At 35.9% G+C, this 14,292-nt stretch overlaps 2 protein-coding genes across 2 annotated transcripts; both read left to right on the top strand.

The window, feature by feature from the left end:
- The first annotated feature begins 3,000 nt into the window (after window positions 1-3,000).
- LOC110716521 lies at window positions 3,001-3,714 on the top strand. The gene has a single exon (XM_021895158.1). The coding sequence runs from the start codon at window positions 3,001-3,003 to the stop codon at window positions 3,712-3,714; it is 714 nt and encodes a 237-aa protein (XP_021750850.1).
- An 8,051-nt stretch (window positions 3,715-11,765) lies between these two features.
- On the top strand, window positions 11,766-13,229 carry LOC110716520 (F-box protein At2g17036-like). Its single transcript, XM_021895157.1, has one exon. It carries the CDS (start codon window positions 11,766-11,768, stop codon window positions 13,227-13,229), a length of 1,464 nt encoding a protein of 487 aa, XP_021750849.1.
- Window positions 13,230-14,292: the final 1,063 nt, after the last annotated feature.

Raw genomic sequence — 14,292 nt, 5'->3', positions numbered from 1 at the left:
TGCTAACCTATTCGTATATTATGCTATAAGCATGTTTATGTTTTTATTATTCTTTAAGTAACTGATTTTATCTTTATGTTTCTAAGATAATATTTTCTGTCAAATGTATTTATTTATCTAGCTTATTATTTATCTTATTTGGTTGTTGAATTTTTCTGAATATGATAAGATTTCTGTTTAAGATAAATATTGATGTTACTTGTGCTTGCTGACCTGGTTTTTAGGAAGCTAAGTATGCTGTAACAGATTTCTAGCTGGAAGATAAACGTTGAATTTAAAAGCAGCTTTGAAGTTTGAATTTGAAAGCTTCGAAATTTCAGGAGTTTGTTGAAGACCCAGAGACTGCTGGCAACGTTTTAAAGTCAGCTTCAAAGCCTTATAAATAGCATGAAGATCAACCGGTTTCATTATCCAAGTTTTTCAAGAAGTCTTGTGCTATTCTAAGAGCTTTAATTCTCTCATTGTTTACTACTTTTCATTACTTAAAAGTGAGGGAAAAATACGAGTGTTCACTTGTGCTAAACTTTGTAATACTTGAGTGATACACTTCGTAGTAAAACTATAATACTCAAAGTTGTTTGAGTGTGTTAGCTTTTATTTCTAGGATTTGAGTGTTTAAGGTGTAGTGGGAAGTACTACGAAGAGAAGATAGTGAGATCTTCTAGGTTGCTTTAGAACTCTAAGGGAAGAAATAAAAGTTCATTAAAATCCTACGGGTTGGACAACCCTAGGCGGAGACGTAGGCCTTTGTGCTGAACTTCGTAACAATTCCTTGTGTTTATTTCTGTTTTTATTTTTGCCTTATTCTTGCTTTCGTTCTTTGTTTTAAACAGTTTTAACAAAATCCAAAACAAACGTTTATAACCTTCTGCTTACTAACTGTTTTATTTTAAATAGTTTTCAAAGTCTTGATTTGTAAAACAGAGATCAATTTATTCCGCCCTGTAACTGATCTCAAGGCCTTGACATTTTCTGTTTTGCGAAAAACGCCCATACTCTATTCAACCCCCCCCCCCTCTAGAGTATTAATATGTTTATTCCATTACCATTGTGATCCTTTCATATACCATGGAGATGAAGAAGAAGTAATCATCAATAGTTTTTTCTCTGATATTATCAATTTCGAGGGTAAATTTTATGCTATAACAAGGGAAGCAAGGTTAATAATGATTGATCCCATGACTTACAAGGTAAGTGATCTGATCACAGTAAAGTTAGATTTGGACTGCGATTTGGACTTGATTTCATATTTAGTTGAATCGAATGGACGACTTTACGTAGTTTATAAAGAATTTTTTTTACAAACGCACAAGCGACCCCGAGTTGTTGGAGTTCGTAAGTTGGAGACTTACAGTGGGAAAAAAAATAAACAGATATGCACTTGGAAGGTGGTCTCGAACATAGAAAATCGTGTTTTCTACGTTAGTGAGTATGTGACCTTCTCTATCGCGGTGGAAGGTTTAGGCTGGCCTGAAGGTAACTACGTTCTTTTGCCGTATGATCACAGCTACGGTCTACGCACTCATCGGTTCTTTAGCGTGGATGAAAATCTAATAGATGACAAGATAGGACGAGGAAAGTGGTCCGGTAAAAAATATTTTGGAGATTGTTTGGCGTTTTACAGTTTACAAGATTCAAAAATTGGTTCCAAGAGGAAAGAGGTTGCTCCATTCGCCAAGATTTTCTGGCCCCCTCCTGATTGGCTTCTTAGTAAATTGATGTAGTTAACTAATAAGTCGATCGATCCCTATTTGTGTCATGTGTAGGCTCGTGCTTATTACTATATCCATGGCGGTCATGGTGGTGTTTAGGGGCATAATAACTACAGGTTGATCATTGAGCATGGATTCGGCTAGCTAGCAGAAGGTTCATGGAAGGGAATTTTTTTTACTTGTGTTAATTACTCTATGTTTCTAGGCCATTATGAGAACTCTGAAGTAGTGGTCTTTGTGTGTTACTAGATTTTTCTTTAGCTTGCAATAAGATTTTTATGTGCATTTGAAGGGAATTAAATAAGCTAAGTTTGACAATATCTATATCTAAATCTATACTTATGTATTAAAAAAGTTTTTAAAACGGAATATGTGTCACGTGGCACCCTTCACATGTATTAGATATATGTCACATCACCTTTCACAAGTAATATATGCCACATCAATTTGAGAGCACTTATATAGTTACAAAGTTATTATTTTACAATTTTATTTTAATTATATAGTTTATATTTTATAGGTCAAATAATATTTGTTGATTTTCAAAGTAAAAACCCGGTGCATCGTTTGGGGTACAAACTAGCTTGTTAGATTATTAATAGAATGCAGATACAATTTTATTTATGTTAGGGCCTTATGTTTTTGTTAAATATATTTCACATATGTAAGCTAAGGGAAACAACACTGCCAAATGCTAAATAGAAATAATAGTCAATCTCTTCATACTTTGTAGTATTATATAGGCAGCAAGGGGGCACATGCAATGAACGGCCAACCACATGGATGGGCTCATGCTAGCTACTTGTGTTTAAGCTTCGTAGCAGTGAACAGCCAACCATATAGATCGTGTTAAGCTTCTTAGTAGTAGTACATGTTTAGAATATTTATTGGCCTTAGAGGTCATTTAGCTCAATTCTCTTAGTAACTGTGCCAATTGAATCCGTGATTTCGAAAATAAAACCCGACTACGTGCTTCCGAAACTACACATAGCCTAGTACATATGGAATGGTGGGTAACTGAGTATGTATACAGAAGTATAGAACACCATGTCACCATACCATCCAAGTATTTTCATTGACCAAACCATCTAAACTGCCATTGCATACTTAAGTCTTTGGACTGATTTCGCAAAATTAACTTGGGGTGACTATGTGATCCAAGTACAGTATTAAACTACTCCCTAACCTAGTATTGTACGTAAGAATACATACTATTTTATGCTACTCCCTAACCCGAGAAAAGCTAAAGCAGTTGTATGTTGGAATACTAATTCTAAAGACAGTAATAATGGTGATTTCACCGTATTGGTTGTTTAAAGAAAGAAAGTTGGGTTTGTGGAGGCCAGGAGAAGCCTTGTGGAGTATTATACCAGATCCTGTCCTTGAAAATAATCAATTCGTAATCAAAAACACTTATTTCTCCGATATTATCAGTTTTGAGGGTAAATTTTATGCTACGACCAAGGAAGCAATGTTAATAATGATTGATCCCACAACTTACAAAGTAAGGAATTTGATCACAGTAGGATTAGATTTGGGGTATTTGTTCTTAATGCCGTATTTAGTTGAATCAAATGAACGGCTTTATCTAATTTATAAAGATAATTTCCTTTCATGTGATCCCGATCAGCAGGGATATATTAATGTTTTTATGTTGGAGGCTCACACTGGGATAAATAAACATCAGACATACACTTGGAATGTTGTTACAAACTTAGAAGATCGTGTGTTCTTTGCTACCGACTATGTGACCTTCTCTATTACGGCGGAAGGTTTAGGCTGGTCCAAAGGTAACTATTTGATTTTGCCATTTCATCCCTTCGGTCCACAACGCATTCATCTGTTCTTTAGCGTAGATGAAAATTTAATAGATGATGATTATGACATTTTACAATATTTTGCTGATTATTTGGGGTTTTATAGTTTACAAGATTTAAAAATGTATTCTGGTATGAAAGAGGTTGCTCAATTCACCAAGATTTTCTGGCCCCCTCCAGATTAGCTCCTTAGTAAAAACTAATGTGGTGAATTGGTAATAAGTCGATAGATCCCATTCTCTTTGTAGGTTCGTGTTTATTAATTTATCGATGGCAGCCATGATAGTGTTGATAAGTCGATTACTGATCATGGAATCGGCTAGCACAAGGTTTATGCAAATCCTATATTAGTCAATGATTCACTAGGCCATAATGAGAACTCAGTAGTAGTCTTGTGTGTTATTTTCTTTAGCTTGCAATAAGATTTAGTTAATTTATATGTGTTGATAAGTTTGACAATATTACTTTGTACTAGAATTTAGATATAATTTTATGGCAGGACCTTATGTTTTTGTTACATGTATATTTCACATATGTAAGGGAAGTAACACTGGCACTGCAAATCCCTATGCTTTTGTGATTATGTGAATAAGTATCCTAAGAAGGTAAGATTTGCATTAGGTGCACAAATTGTGTCTGTTTCGAAACTCTTATACAGTAGAGTAAAGCTGATTTAATAAAGCCAATAACAAGTGGAGTAATTAAGGACTACTCCCAGAAGTGTAAAATTGTAACCTAGGCCCTACTGCCCTAGGGGAAAGGTCGCAAATTGTAAGTCGATCGATGCCTATTTTTGTGTCTTGTGTAGGTTCGTGTTTAGTATTATATCAATGGTGGCTGGCCATGGTGGTGTATAGCGGCATAATAAGGTGATCATTGAGCGAGCAAAGGGAAATTTTTACTTCAATAGTAGTAAGTCTTGTGTGCTAGGTCATTAGGTTGCAGTAAGATTATTTTTGTGTTTTGATTGCCCTGCGTTGTCTTGAAATTAAATAAGTTTTACAATATTAATTACTAGTGTGTAGATACTAGATAAATTATGCAATTTATTGGCAGCACCTTTGTTTTCTCTACATATATTATAATTTTTTTTTCAACACTGTTACACTGACAAATCCAAAGTGGAAATCATAGTCAATCTCTGCATATATATTTCGTAACATAGATCGAACGAAGTATTATATAGGAACGGCCTGCATGGATCGGCTCATGCTTGCCAAATATCAGGTCATATATAATCGTGTTAACCTTCGTATAATCGTATTAGTAAAAAATTCTAATTTGGTCATCCTTATTGTGACCATTACTATTCTTTAATTCTATTGATCAATTATTTCTTTATTTTAAATACTTGGTCAAACCATTAAAATCTATTTCTGATTTTTCAAAAAAAATAAATTATTTTCTTAAAATTAATGTTTGATAAAATAAAAAAATCAGATTAAATTAAAAAAAAAATTAAAATCAACAAATTGTTCTTCAACTAGGTTATTCCCGTGCGATGCACCGTTAAAATTAAGGAAATTTTGCAAAAAACCACCTTTTATTAGCAATTTTTTTGCAAGAAACCACCTTATAAATTTTTTTTTTTTGCAATGACACGCCTTAATCAATTTTTTTTTTGCAAATCAATACATTTATGCCGGAAAATGAGGTTTGACCAATTTTATGGCGTTGACTACCCCAATCTACCCACGAAACCACCTCTCTCCTCAGCCCCACCCACGAAACCACCTCCCTCCCAAGCCCCACCCAAAAAACCACCCTTTTATGGCGTTGACCACCATAAACACACCCCCTCTTACGGCGTTGACCACCCTAAATACACCCCTTTAACGACATTGACCACCCTAAACACACCTCTATAGCCCTAGCCACCCTTCTCCTCTCCACTGTGAGTTTCCCTTATAAAGGTATGGTTTTGAAAAAAAAAAAAATTGATTAAGGTGTGTCTTTGTAAAAAAAAATTTATAAGGTGGTTTCTTGCAAAAAAAAAATGTTTATAAAAGGTGCTTTTTTGTAAAATTTCCTAAAATTAACCTTTCTTATAATTTATAATATTAAGTTGCTTTACAATGTCTATGAAGATTTAGAATTAAATATAAAAATAATCTACTTACATTTAAGGAAAGTAAATAAAATTGAAACCACAATCAAACATCAAACAAATTAGGAATGTGAAACTATAATTTAGGAGAGAAACTTAATTGGTTAATTGAATTGTATATAGACATTTATGCATTAAAGTCAAAAGTGTAGATTAAAAATTGAAAAAAAAAATCATTAATAATTGATGACATCATACATAAAATTGGAGGGAAAAAATTTAATGTGAGAATCACACGTAAGATTGTTTCATAATTGATGATGTCAGCAATGTTTTATTTTAGTAATAGTTAATAGATGTTCTTCATTGTTTTTCAACGTTCTTCAAAGTCGTCCTTCATCCATGGATGCAATTAACCACCAATTCATCATCTTTGTCCCGTAATACAATAACGCATCGACGAAGACTGAACATAAGCCCCAATGTACACAACGTCTACAAAATTTAAAGTTGTCTGAATTTGGGTTCTTGCAAATGTGGGTTGGTTTTAAATCCTAGAATAATACTATTTAATTGGACAATCTCAATCAAAGGATGAAAAATAGGCAATTAATTAAAAAAAAAAAAAAAATCTTTCTCTAATTTGGGTTGGTCTGCAAAATATCATCTAAGAAACCTTTTTCAATCCAAAAAAAACGAAGAATTCTTGTTTATATAAAAGGTATTCACCTAAATACTCGTATGTCATTACCTTTTTCACACATCTTATTTAATTATTGCCTACGACCTTATGTCATTTTAGACATTACCAATTACTCATTTACTCTTAATATAATTCATTATATTATTTAAATTGTTAGTGAATATGACCACCTTCATCATCTAAAATTAGTTGTACATTGTGTAGCTCGATGGTTGGTACAAGTTGGTCTAGTTCAGTAGTTTTGTATTAAAATGAGTCATCTATCTTTTATTATATATAAATTAAGGCATTTGAGTCATCTATATTTTATTATATACTTCTTCCGTTTCTATTTAGTTGACGCATTTGATTTAGGCACATATAATATTAAGGAGAAGAGAGAGAAAGAGAAAATGAAAAAGCAAGTGTGGTAACTAAATACAAGGAAAAAAAAAATTCCAAAAGGAAATGTGTCAACTAAAAAAACCTCCTAAAAAGGAATACGTGTCAACTAAAAAGAAACAGAGGTAGTATAAATTAATCTTGGTGGTGGTTACGAGGTTGGGTGTTGCTGGTGGTGTGAGTTGGTTGGCTAGGTTGTTGGTGGTTGTGATGGGGTTTTAAATCTAAGTGGTGGTGAGAGAGTGGTTCCAAGGTGGGTGTTGTGGTGTTTAGTTTACTAATCAATATTAATAGCTTGGCCCCTCAACTTTTAGGAATTTAAAATAAATTCTAAAAAAAAAGGTAATGTTATATGTAGCTCTAAGAGCTATATATAAGCATTAAATATACTCTTGGGAATTGTATAAAATTAGGAATTTATGTCAAAAACACGCGTAAATCAGTGTTATTAGTGTTTATATTCTGATGATTTCTTAACTTTTTACGATTTTCAAGAGTAAATTTAATGTAAAACGTTTTCCCAAAAAAAAAACAAAATAAAATAAGGACATTTTGTGATAAACTACCTTTTAAAGCATTTTTTTTTCGAGAAACTACCTTATAAAAAAAATGTTGTAAAAAACTACCTTATAAAAGCTAAATGTTGTAAGATACTACCCTTGGTCGGAAAGTGAGAGTTGACTTAATTTTTTCGGCGTTGACCTAGTCATGTGCCGGTCACGTGACGTTTAATTCATCTTTCCCCATTTTCCCCGAGCCTATCCATATCATACCCAAGATGAATTAAATGTCACGTGACGTTTGATTTCATGTTTGAACAAACAAAAGCTACTTATTTTAAAGTCTGGATTTTAGCTGAGTAATTAATTTTCTAGATATTTTCAGTTTTTCAATCGTCAGCTAAATGCTAATGTTTCTTTTGAGTGATTTTTTTTATTCTTTTTTTTTTTCAATTGATTGTAAAGTACTTCAAACTTTGGAGATTTACTTGGGTCTGACATTGGCATTTTGAGGAAAAAAATTGCAGCAATTGTGGTGGTGATTTTGCATGACTACTACTACTGTTCAAATTGGACGAATGATGGTGATTGCATCTATGCCGTGATTAAGTGCTAGCAGATTGCGCAGCGAAGCGATTTGAGGTGATGGTGGCTGCCGCTGCAATTGGGCGTGAATCAATTTCAAGCATCATCTTTTTTAAGTCGGCAATCAAAATCAATTGTTTATAGCCCACTGTCAATCAATTAATTTTACGCTTTTTAATTGATGTAAAATTAACTCTAATCTGTATAATGTATTCATGTTACCAACAATCATTCGATTAACATACTGGAAAAAAAAATTAATAATAGATTCAATAGGTTACCCAAAAAAAGGGAACCATAAAACAAAAATTGCTTTGTACTGGATGAAAACATTAATCAATGAAGTCCCTAAACTATTTGCTTTGTCAACGTCCCTAAACTATTTTCTGAATTGATGACTCAACATCCCTAAACTAATTTGCCGAGTCATAGTCCCTAAACTAATGCTTAGTCAGCTTAGTCCCTAAACTTTTGGCTAGAAAACACCTTTCAAGGTGGGGGATAGGGGTGTTCAAATTCGGGTACTTGTTAATTCGTCCCATGTCCCAACCCGAATATCTCGGGTACCCGAGATATTCGGGTCGGGACATAGGGTACCCAGATTTTTGAATGATTGTAATTAATTTTCTCCCAACAGATAAAAATTTGAAAAACAATTTAGGTCTACTACCTAAACTCCACACAATCGAACAACCAAGATATAAAATAACCAATTACAAGCTTTGTTTCAATAATAATAATAAAATTTGAAATATACAAAGAATTAGAAGAAAAAAAATATAACTAGAAATTGCATTAGCATCAAGGAATTGGATCTTACATATGCAAATAAATAAATAAATTTATATATATATATAAAAGAACATATTCTTATTCAATGGTCATGGTCTCTGTACGTGTCTGAATCTTCTTTATTTCTGCGACATTGTTGGGCGACAGTTGCAACATAGAAACAATTGATTCTAGCGACCACCGCGAAATTGTTGGGGAAGTAGCACGCAAAGACCACCGACGACGGAGTAGGGCGAAGCAGCAGCGAGCCTTCGACGGAGGTGGGCGGTTGAGAAGAGGTTTTGATAGTTTGAGAATAGAGAAGTAGGAAGAAGCAATTGAATTAAACAGAGAAGGAAGTAAAGGAAGAAGAAGGCAGGAAGAGAGAGGAAGAGAGGAGCGGCGGAGAGAGAAAGGAAGAGAACCCTAATTTTTAAACTGGTATAGTGGTATACTATGGGTTGGGCTTACTGCTTATTAGTAGCGAATTTTTTTTTAAAGTTTAATTTGTTATCGGGAAATCGGGTACCCGATAATGGAATAATGCGCCCCATGTCCCGACCCGGATAGAAGGCAATTTTCCCGAGTCGGGTACCCGTCCCGGTAAAACAGTTTTTTCTCCTAAATTTCCCATCGGGTAGTTACCGGGTCATCAGGAAATCGGGTCGGGACAATCGGGTCGGGTTTTTTGAACACCCCTATTGGGGGAGGGACTAAAACTCTCCAAAAAAAGTTGAGAGGGATTAAAACTCTCAAAAAAAAGTTGAGAGGGACTAAAACTTACCTTTATACAATAGTCCAGGGACTGTATTTATGCTTTACTCCATCAAATTGATGTTTTAAATAAAAAATATAAAAATACAAAATAACTAAAACCTTTACACAACTGCGTCTCCAAATAGGGTTACTTGTTCATTAATTTAAAATACATATATACTACTCGTATATAGCTCATAAACCCTACTTGTGAACCAGTACTTTCCGCTTCCATGGCTTCTTTCTCCGCAAAACCCTCGAGAACCCTAACCATCACAAGTACCGCCGCAAGCACCACAAATTCCGCCGCAACCACCACCTCAGCCGAAGATCATCAATCACGCAAATGGGAAGATTTACCATCAGACATAATATCAGACCTTATCAAATACCTCGACCTCAAAAGCGACATTTCTCGCTTTCAAGGTGTTTGTACGTCATGGAGATCTGCTCTCCTTCTCTCCGACATCCCTGAAGACCCCACTTATTTCGACATCCCTGGAATCAATGACTCTAGCCCCCCTCTTGCTCTCTACCAAACCAACTTCTACTTTCTCTCTCCTTTGAATCCCTCCCTTGGTGGTCAATGGGTCGCTAGAATGGCTCAAATCGAGCCCAAAAAATTTCACCTCCTCAACCCCTTTCAACTCCATGAATAATCTGACTACTTCGCCTCTTCCCCATCTGTTACTGCTGAAATCAACCTTTTGAATTGTCGGGTTCAACAACTTTGTACTTCATAGTGTGTTTTTCAGGCTAAGGGGTCGTCGGATGACCTCATACCCGCTTCCAAGAAAGTTGTGGGTGGTTGGAATTTCAAATCGGATTATCTCTTTGCTGTTATGGAGGATAGGTGACAAAAACCTTACAAGGTTAGTTTGAAGAAACATTTGACCATACTTGGCGTATACTTGACATTGCCTGTCGTAATGGGAGATTCTATGCCTTCGATGCGGCGGCGTGGCGAATGGGTGTCGTCGATGTTGATTATTATAGTAGTGATCAAACTCCTAAGATGAAATTCTTCAATGTCCCTAATATTAAAGGCGTAAACATAAGGGATTGTTACAGTTTGATTATGGATGGTCAAATTTATTTACTTGAGACAGTGTACTTGGTTCCCTCGAATGGGCGTCTGTTTATGGTTCTTGTTGCTAATCTTGTGGAAGAGCTTGATTCTGATGAGGTGGAAGGAAGTGAGATTAAGATTGATAAGGTTGATGATGCGAACAAGAGATCAATTATGTTCTTCTATGTTCTGAATAAAGGACGAAAAATGGAGTATAACACTTGGGAGAGGGTGTCCGATATAGGGGATAACATCTTTTTTATTGGGTACGACTCATCGTTTTCGCTACCCTAGGCTTCGAAGAACCTTCCCCAGTGGAAACCTGGGTCTATTTGCATGTTTACCTGGCCGTTTCCAATGACTTTTGACTATGGTAAGCCAAAGGGTCTTTATAAAGTGACATTTGCAGAATTCTGGAGGTATTTGAAGATAAACCAGCACAACACAGTAGAAGAAGATAAAAAAGGTGTTGTGCCTTGTGATTTTCAAAGTTACACTTAGAGCACTCTCACTCATGGGTATATTTTTGGCCATGAGGAGAATTATGTGAAAAAAAATGAGTATTATAGCTCCACACTCATGGGCAATAAAAAATATGACCACGAGGAATTTGGCAAATGCCCATAGCTATGGCTAATGGAAAAAGCTACAGTGAAGGTGGGCCCCCATATTTAATTAAAATAAAACTTGAAAATGTAAAAAGGAGTCGTTGCAAGGCTCACCTGCAGGGACCGTCAGAGCGACCAATCATTTGCAGCCACGTGTCCCTGTCAGTCACCAAGGTTGACAACTTATGGTTAACATTCATAATTATATAAATAATTAGATGATGATGATAATGGGTAGGAGAGAGAAAGAGTAGGAGAGAGAGTGGTGTGGGGTTTTATTTTAGCCCATGAGTGTGTAAGAAGTTATAAAAATAAAATGCCCATAAGAAAAAGTGGAAAAGAGGAGTGAGAAAGTAGGTAGAGAGATAATGGCATTTTTTTTTTCACCCATGAATAAGAGTGGTCTTAGCAAATTTGCTTATGGCAGCAAAACAAAAGCAGGGCATCTCATTTATGCTGATTTTTTTTTTTTACATTAGTGTTGATTGGCTACTTTGTTTACAGAGTTACAGACCCACTCTTTTGATAATACTATAATAGCATGCCTGCTTATAATTTTTTCATTGGTTTCCTCTTCAATCGATTTCTTTCACCAATTTGGCAATTAAATCTTGAAAAATGTCCAAAATTACAAATTTACCTACTCAGTAAAAAAAACCTCTTACTGTCTTACAACAGTACTACCCCAATAATTTTTTTTTAAAAAAAAAATCAGAATTTTAGAGTGGAGCGCAAGCAATCTCCGTGATTAAAACAACACTGTCACTTTCTCTCTCATCTGACAGTAGTCAGTACAGAGTACACTACTCTTCTTCAATGGAGTCCATCCTTCCCATCATCGTCGTCACCCAATCACCGTCAAACTTTCCCTTAGACCTAACCTCCGCCGCCCAAACCCACCACCTAACCACCGGAATCTGGTCGGAACTTCCGGTGAACTTCCTCTACGGCCTCATTAAATACCTCGACATCAGCACCGACATCCCCCATCTTCGAGCTGTTTGCCATTCATGGCGTTCCAAACTTTCTCTCTCTCTCCTCCCTTCTTACTCCATTGGTTTTGGTTCCATCCCTAAACTCAACTTCAAAACCACTCTACCCGGATCCGGTTATCTTCTTGCTTCTCATTTTTACCTCATTTCCCCTGTTAATGGCGGCCATTGTTACTCACCTTGGCTTGTGAGAATCCAAGGGATTGCGACCCAAAAATGGCGCCTGTTTAACCCGGTTAACAGCTCCGACCCGTATTTTCTTTCCACCCCACGTCTTAGCTCCGAAATCAGCTTGTTGGATCATAGGGTTCTAGAACTTTCTTCGCCATTCTCGCTAATTTCGAGTGGGAATAAGAGCAAGGTTTTATCGAAGAAAGTTGTTGGGGGCTGGAATTATTTGGCTCCTACTAATCTTAATGTTTTTGCTGTTTTGATTTTGCTTGAGGAGGAATTTGGTGGAGGGTTGCTTTTTATGAAATTGGGGGATTTGGAATGGGGTAAAATTGAAAAGGATGATGATAATATTTGCAATTCTCTCAATATTGCTGACATTGCTTTTTTCAAGGATGATTTCTATGTTTTTGAGATGAATACTTGGCATGTTGGAATTATTGATCCTTCTGATTGCGATTTCAATGAGTCCCCTGAAATGGATTTCATCGATGCACCGGAGCTCGATTTCGGGGTTTCGATGAGTGATGTTGGTGGTGTTTACTTTGTGCCTGCTAAAGATGATTTGTATTTGGTGTTCGAGGTGTTCGAAGAGATTGATTTCAAGGAAAAGCTGATGATATTCATGCTAGATGAAAATGAATGGGAATGGAAACGTGTTACCAATATTGGTGACAATGTGTTTTTCATTGGGTCTGATGTCTCTTTTGCTGTCTCGGCTGAGCGCCTTCCGGGCGGGTGGAAGAGTGGGACTGTTTGCTTGTTTGATCGGACATGTAAACGGTTTATCGATCAACATGTCAAGGCTTTAGGCGATGAGATGCCGGAGGGGGCCGAGTGTATGGATTCCATCACCTATCCCAAGTACTGGAAGTTGTTTCGAATGTTCGATATCGATGATGAGGAGAAAAGTGTTGTGCCTTTAGAAGATCTTGATGATAAAGAGGCTTATACTAAATTGTTCTTTCCTCCTCCTCCTTGGATGAAGTGGCATTCTCCTTCGCTCGATGATGTTGCTGTACAATTGCACAATCTCAAGTTTACTGATGCTGATGATAATCATGGGACTCGTAATGTTGCTGCTGGTGGTGCTGATTTGCTCGAAGAAATTCCGTAGTTTTGGTTGCAATATGAAGTTAAAGAAGTAGTTAATCAAGCAATGTTAAGGTTAAGTTTGCTAAATCTTACTACTTTACATATAATTTAGCTTTATGAATTAGTCTTGTCTAGTGTATTGAGCTCTGGTGTCATATTTTGGTGTTTGCTAATTACTTAGTAGTGCTTGTTAAGTAAATTAAATAGTACTGTAGTGGACTAATGGTTGTTAAGTAACTTGGTGCTGACTACTTTGTGGAGTTATAATATGGCACTCTGGTATGAACTTTTTCCCCCTGTTATTGACATAAGTGTTTGTGATGAAAACTACAATAAATTTGATGATCTATAATTGTTTACCATATTGTGTGATTTATAATAAGTAGAAGTGGTAGTTACATAGAAGTATTATTTCATCTTGGTTGAATTTAGGCCTGTATCTCATAAAATGACTTTGACCTGACCTTCTTCCTCTGTTTAAGCTTTGTTAATGTAGCGAAATGTCTGAAATTGGTCATGAGACTAAAGTATGGAATGCTTGGATAGTTGGATGGTGTAATAAGGTAATGAATGATCTTGAATTGGAAATATTACACAAAAGTTGGATTTTATATGGTTCATTGTTAGATTAGCCAGAGTAGGGCTGTTTTTTTAGTATGGATCAAGTTGATGAGGCCTATAGTGGATCAACTTGGTTTAATTTGGGTCTAGAACTCAACATAGTAGAGTTTCAATAGTGAATTCCTATAGACCATAGTTTCCCCTTTATTATCCATTGTCTCGGGCAAATTGCTAAACCATCTCGTGAGTTGAAGTTCGTTTAGTGACACTTGGTCATCCTTGCATAAATATTGTAATTTGCCAACACTTGAACAATCAAATAAAGGGCACCTTGTTATCTAGTTATCACCACCTCTGCTTGTAGATTCTAAGTCTTCAACAGCATTCATTTCTTTCGTATTGGACCTGAAGAGACATGATCCTCTGATCTACTGAAGTATACACCACAGTGCCGTGACCTGGTGGGAAGATGGTACATTACTTAAGGTGGTGGGGGGCTGACCAAGGATAGATGAATGTTTTTC

The sequence above is a fragment of the Chenopodium quinoa genome, unplaced genomic scaffold, assembly GCF_001683475.1.
Source record: "Chenopodium quinoa cultivar QQ74 unplaced genomic scaffold, ASM168347v1, whole genome shotgun sequence".
Classification (NCBI taxonomy): domain Eukaryota; kingdom Viridiplantae; phylum Streptophyta; class Magnoliopsida; order Caryophyllales; family Amaranthaceae; genus Chenopodium; species Chenopodium quinoa.
Note: the sequence above shows the minus strand (reverse complement) of the source record. Positions and strands in the feature narration are given on the sequence as shown.